Raw genomic sequence first — 6000 nt, 5'->3', positions numbered from 1 at the left:
ACTGGCCATATATATTTGCAGACAATGGTTTGGACAGGGGTCTCCCTGGAACACTGGCTGACCCTGTCACTTCAGTCTATTAAATGGTCACCAGCAACCAAGGGTTCTGGAATGATCACAAGCCCAGTCTGTTCACAACACCACCATTCCTGCATTGGCTATGGATAATTCTTCCCACCTTTCCTTGGAAGCCATCCCTCCTCTGGGGCACAGCAGAAATTTTCTTTGTCCACTATCCAGCATACACTTCGTATAACCCCCATAGCAAAGCCCACAGTCCTTTCACAGGCCACTGGGTCTAACTCATGCAAGCACAGAGCCCGTTGTTCCTCTGAGGCCAGCACACTCTCCTGTCTCCTCTGTGCCAAGACATTGCTTGTCCTCCATTGCTTGTCCTCCTGCTGGTGCTCTCCCACAAGTGCTGAAGGGTACTTCAAGGTAAGGTGACCAGGATGCCAACAAGAAGTACTACTGTCTGCGTGTCTGTCTGTGAACTCTTACATACAGCTCCAGTGGGAAAAAGGGGAATTAGGTGGAGGATGTGCAAACCACCCCCTAAGAAGGATAAGGAACAGGCACAAAATGCTTTTATTTTTACCCACCTCCCCGAAAGGGAGGTGAAGAAAGAAAATGCATTTATTTTAAAAGCAAAAAGAACTCCAAGCTGGGCCCTTGTGATGGAGGATCGCGGGTCACTCATTTGTTTCCAATGCCCCTGCACTGAGGACAGCAGTGGTCAGTGGAGAATGCTTGGATGGTCCTACCACCCCACCGAGTGGTTAACTCAAAAGACATAAGGCCACTTGCTGTGAGATGTCTGTCTCCCTTTCACAGACAGCACAGTAGGCCCAGACAAGGATGAGCACCTGGGGTGGGGGTAGGGGTGCAAAGGGTTGGGGTTGTAATCAAAGAAGACACTGATAGGGATGGGAGTCTCTGCATCTTAAAGCAGGCAAGGGCCAGGATGCTGGGTCAGGGTGCGATTTGTTTTGAGGACTGGGGTTTTGTATTGCTGGTGATACACTGGCCTTGACCACACAAAGACAGTACAAAGAACACTATCTGGGCCAGTAGGCAAGAAGAGCAAAGATTGGCCTGGTGGGTTGAGTGGTCCCCAGGGCCCACAAAGGCTGGCTGCTGCAGGAGGCTAGGGTTCTCTAGAGTTCTGGGGCTGGCTGTTCCCCAACCTGCTCCTCAATGGGCTGCACAGCCTCTTGCACGTACACAATGAACTCTGAGGCCTCCCCACCCTGTGTGTAAACAGTCACTGTCTCAATGCCCTCCACGTCATCAGAGGACACCACCAGATGGTGCTGCTCCGCCAGCTCCACAGAGGCCTGCTGCAGAGTCTCCTGGATCATGACTGTGTGGTTAGAACTGGGCTCTTCATCAGTGACCTAGGAGGGAAAGAGGAAGGTGACACAGATTCAGCATTAATGTCAAAATCATAAATGTGGCACTGGGAGCCGCACACATCCTCTCATCAATGCTATATCATCTCACACCCTTTTCATCAAAGAAGAGAATGAGACTCCATGCATAGAATGATATGGTCAGGGTCTTTTCCATGATGCACATGGAGGAGTCCACACCCCAAATTCAAATGTCCATCCTGATGCCTAGCTGCCTTATCTGACTTCTACAAGGTGTGGTGTCATGAAGCATGGGGGTTAGAAGGCACCATTAAATACACAAGCATACAGTATAGAGTAGGAGGCTCCTAACAGATATATAGCTGGTCCATGTGATACTAATAAAATGGCTAGGTTCTTCCCAGATTCTTTGTTTTCACCACTCTGGGAGTCCTACTTCAAATGCTACAGTCCCCAGGGACTTTTCATCAATGTCGATGCCTGGCCATTCTTTGGAGGCTGCCACAGTGCCGTGCAGGGGAGGCTACTGAGCACTGACAATGGAGAGGACCAACTAACCAACTGATTTTAATAGCTGGGACTTTTTTTTTGGTAGCACTTAGATTTCAGAGTCTAGATGAGATCAAATTCTTACCAATACTAAGGTGTCGCTGACTATCAGCTCTGGGCTGTTTTTATAATAATAATAATCTAATAATTGTCTAATAATAAAATCTAATTGTCTAATAATCTAAAAATCTAATTGTCTGATAATAATCATTTTTAACCAGAAAAGAGGAATAGGAAACAAATTTAGGAAGAGCTGAGAGCCTAGACTGCAAAGCTAAAAGAAGGGCTGAAAAACAGGCAAGAGGCTGGAGGCAGGCCCACTGGCCTATAAGGGATGTTGGAGTAGCTATCTTTTCTGGGACCTGAGTGGCAAGAGAGACATGCTCTGGGATGCATTGAAAAGTGTGAATGTCAGCTCCAGCACTTCTGGGAAGCTTGGGAAAGATGCTCTACAACACTTGGCCTAATTCCCTGTAAAAGAGGGACTAGTACAGCCACCTTAGAAGAGCAATGAGAAAATTATGGGCAACTTTTGCAAAGGGGTACTATCTGTCTTCTAACTAATTCATCTATCCATCTATCTACCCATCCATTCATCCACTCAATCACTTTCTTAAATACTTTCTGTAGAAGGTACTGATCACCTCTCATTTAATAAAACTGTTGTTTTTATAGTTATTACCAGACTACAACCACAGAAGTGTATGGACAGAGTCTATCTTTCAGAGCTATTTCCCAAGACCCAAGGTCAATGCATGGCACACAATAAGTGTCTGAAGTTTGTTAAGGGATGACCTACCAGGTTTCAGGTGCTATGATGGGTGATAGATAACAAGACAGGAGATGAGAGTTGATGGGATGGCCCAAAACGAGTCATGACCATACCACAGATGTCCCATGAAGGTGTACAGGCAAGTGGAAGAAGGGAGAAGGACACCCAGGATTTGAGAGGAGTTGCTAAGGCGGCCATATACGCTTCCACTCATGGCACTTCAGATTCTTCTCCTGGCTAGTGACTGACAGCATGACAGTAGCTTCTTACTCCCCACCCTACACATTCATGGCTCTCTAGCTTGGAGGGTCTCACCTTAGCCCCACAGCTACTGAAGCTGCCTGAGGAGGAACAAGTAGGGAAGGGTCAGTTCATTGAGACTTTGGGGAAAAACAGCTCTGGGTGAAATCTGGGCATTCTGATGCTAGATACTGAAAGGAGATTGGGACTGAGAGAATTCAGAAGCTGCCAAGCTAGTCTGAGAGAAAACTGCTAACTTGTCTATCCATTTCTTTATTTATAAACCAAAACATTTATCCCTACTTTTACTATTTATTTCCATTTCACTTATCTGGGAAGAAGCACCAGGAACCAAGACTGTAGAGGTAAATATTCATTTATTTTATTTTGAAAGACAGTACCAGACAAGGGATGTCACAAACCTCTTCCCTCACCAGTTGGTTAACTACACAGAGGAAGAAGAATGGGTGATAAAACATTGAGGTCCCCAGTAAGTGTGGTTAGGTATACTGTGGTGAGCAGAAGGGGACAGACACAATGAGCTCATGTGACACATAGGGCTATACACAGTATGGCAGAATGAAGGCTATGGAGACAGGGAGGTGAGGTCTAAAGCAATGTTTGCAATGAGGTCTTGAGAAGATACAAGAACCTTAGCCATTCACATACAGGCTGAGCCTTTATTTCACAAAGCAAGACAGAGGTTTCTGAGAAGCCAAGGCCTCAGCCCATCTACACTTGCCCTCTCAGCATCCTGTTATTTACGTCAATTATATCTGCTGCCTTTTCTAAGCACTGAAGTCCACTTAAGAGAACTCTTTCTCCATTTGTGTCTTTTCTTCAGTTTCTAGCCCAGGTTGGTCTTGTCCAACAAAGCCTCTACGACATTCAACCACTGATTATTACTCATGGAACATCAAAATTGGTGGGATTAAGTCACCAGAAAAGATGATGGATGATGGTAACTGCATTTCACTGAATCCCAGCATAAGCATGTGTCAAGCTAACTTGGGGCTCCTCAAGTCCACCTGCTGCCTACTGGCACACCTGCTGCACATACTTAGGAGCTCCATCGTGAGGATGAGCCAGGGGCAAGTCCCTTTGCAGAAGGGGTTCATGAGCCTGTCAAAATGTGAGCTCTTCAAGTGTTCTAAGTGTCACCTGATCCATCCGCTTTTCTGCCATTTCTGTAAGCATGCGCTTCCTGCCCTGCTCCCACAGAAGTTAACAGCTGTCTAGTGTGTGCAGTTTACTGACTATAGCAAACTTCTGACAGTAACCCCAAGCCTTACCCCAACTGTTTCATATATAATATTTGTTCCCTCTTCACAAATGGCATCACGAAGGTCCTAGTGGTCCAGTGCCTCATTTAAGGTCAAGCAGCTCACAAAGTAGCAAAAGCTGGACCTGGTGTTCATGAACGAATCTAGAGCTCTTTCTTTCTCAGCTGGCGAGTGTGGCAGTGACTAATGGTATCACATGTCACAGACTGATAGGGTAGAATTATTGCTCTTTAGCCTTCTGAGGCAGACAAAGGTTGGTTGTACAGCTCTAACCATCCTCTTTGTTCAAAATGATCACTCTAGTAGCTTAATCTATTAGCACAGGCTTAAAATTGTTCTTCGCAGCAGAAATAATATGGCTTTCACAGTGTCATTACCCCCTGAGACGGATAGCTCATTTTCCCCAAATGCTGTATCTAACATGTCTTTCAGTTAAATTATTAGCAGTGTAGATAGCTTAATAGAAAACCTTAACCCACGGGACTGCACAATTATTCACTAAATCACGCCCTATGCTCTGCACTTCCACCCATCTCAAGTGTTCTCGAATCAGGATTGAATCCTGCTAGTGAGCAACACTTGGCAGATCTATTGATGTTGGAGAGTGGCTTCCTGTGGGACCCTGTCTCTCACGGTCTATGCTGCAGCATGGATGAAGGTTTTGCAGGACACCATGCCACCCAGGGGCTTCCAATCACCTCACTGTCTGTTTTCATATTTCTTACCTGTCCTTCCTTCTCACACTTCTTCAGCTCCCTTCTCCACTTTCTACATAGAATCCATCCCCACAAGTTTAAATGCTCTCTTTCCCAACTTTCAAGAATGTCCCAGATATCCCTCTCACTCACAGCCCCTCAAGGAAGATGTAGCCTGTGTCACTCCCTCAGGCCTATATGGCCCTAGAAGGCTTTTTGCCTCCATGTTCTCCTTGCAGACCTGTAACATGTGGTGAGAACAGCAATACTGGCTGTGCAGGCAGCAGCATTCACATCAGTGTTTACCCAGCAATCATTCTGTAGCAGCTGAAGGATCTTAACACCAAGTCTCAGGGAGTGTGGGAAGAGGAGATCCTGCCTGCAGGGCCCTACCTACCACAGCCATGGATGATCCAGTATAGGATAAGGCCACATCCAGGTCCCTGTGCTTTTGATGGACATGAGCTTTAGATGCTTACTCCAACACAGGACTAAGCCAAGTGGGCAGCAGTGTGTTGGGACCACACATAGCTTTTTTCTGAGTCTCTTATTGGTTTCTTGAGCTGGACCAGATTTTACAGGCTCTTTAATAAGAATACACTGAGAGAATACACTCTGCTAAAGTGTTTCATGTCTCAGAAAGATGGCCACAATCATACCTCAAGATATAACAGGAAGCAGGACTGTCCTCCAACAGCACAGTCCCTGGACCAGGACTGCTTGACACTGTATCCTCAGCACACAATACTGGCCAGGAGAAAAATGTGAGGAGGTGCTTTGTCCAATAGAAAATAGGTATCCAAAGAAAGCCTGCTGAGAGCACTTCTTCCTCGAGGCAGCTTTTGACCTTCAGCTTACAGCCCTCCACACCTTCAGAGTCTGACTCTGAGCACATGTCCTTCTGTTTCAGACTACACCAACCCTGCCTCAAAATAGCCCAGCAACATAGCCAACGACATGGAAATGTGCCAAACAAAGATAATTAGGGGAAGAAAAAGCTGTAGGTCATGGCTGAATCCCACAGAGGCAGCAATGAGGAAAAGAATGTTCTCACTCACTGACAGTCAAAGGAGCACTCTTTGAAACCA

General features: G+C 46.1%; 1 protein-coding gene across 2 annotated transcripts in view; it reads right to left on the bottom strand.

Moving 5' to 3' along the window:
- Window positions 1-583: 583 nt before the first annotated feature.
- Window positions 584-6000, bottom strand: part of Zfat (zinc finger and AT-hook domain containing) — a 197989-nt gene continuing 192572 nt past the window's right edge. For both annotated transcript variants that reach the window (XM_060389326.1, XM_060389327.1), the window contains exon 16: window positions 584-1397. In XM_060389326.1, coding sequence (XP_060245309.1) covers window positions 1158-1397 — 240 coding nt within the window. In that variant the 3' untranslated portion in view covers window positions 584-1157. The remainder of the gene's footprint in view (window positions 1398-6000) is intronic.

This window comes from Meriones unguiculatus, chromosome 8 (assembly GCF_030254825.1).
Source record: "Meriones unguiculatus strain TT.TT164.6M chromosome 8, Bangor_MerUng_6.1, whole genome shotgun sequence".
Lineage (NCBI taxonomy): Eukaryota > Metazoa > Chordata > Mammalia > Rodentia > Muridae > Meriones > Meriones unguiculatus.
The sequence above is the reverse complement of the archived record's forward strand: the minus strand, read 5'-3'. Positions and strand labels throughout refer to the sequence as shown.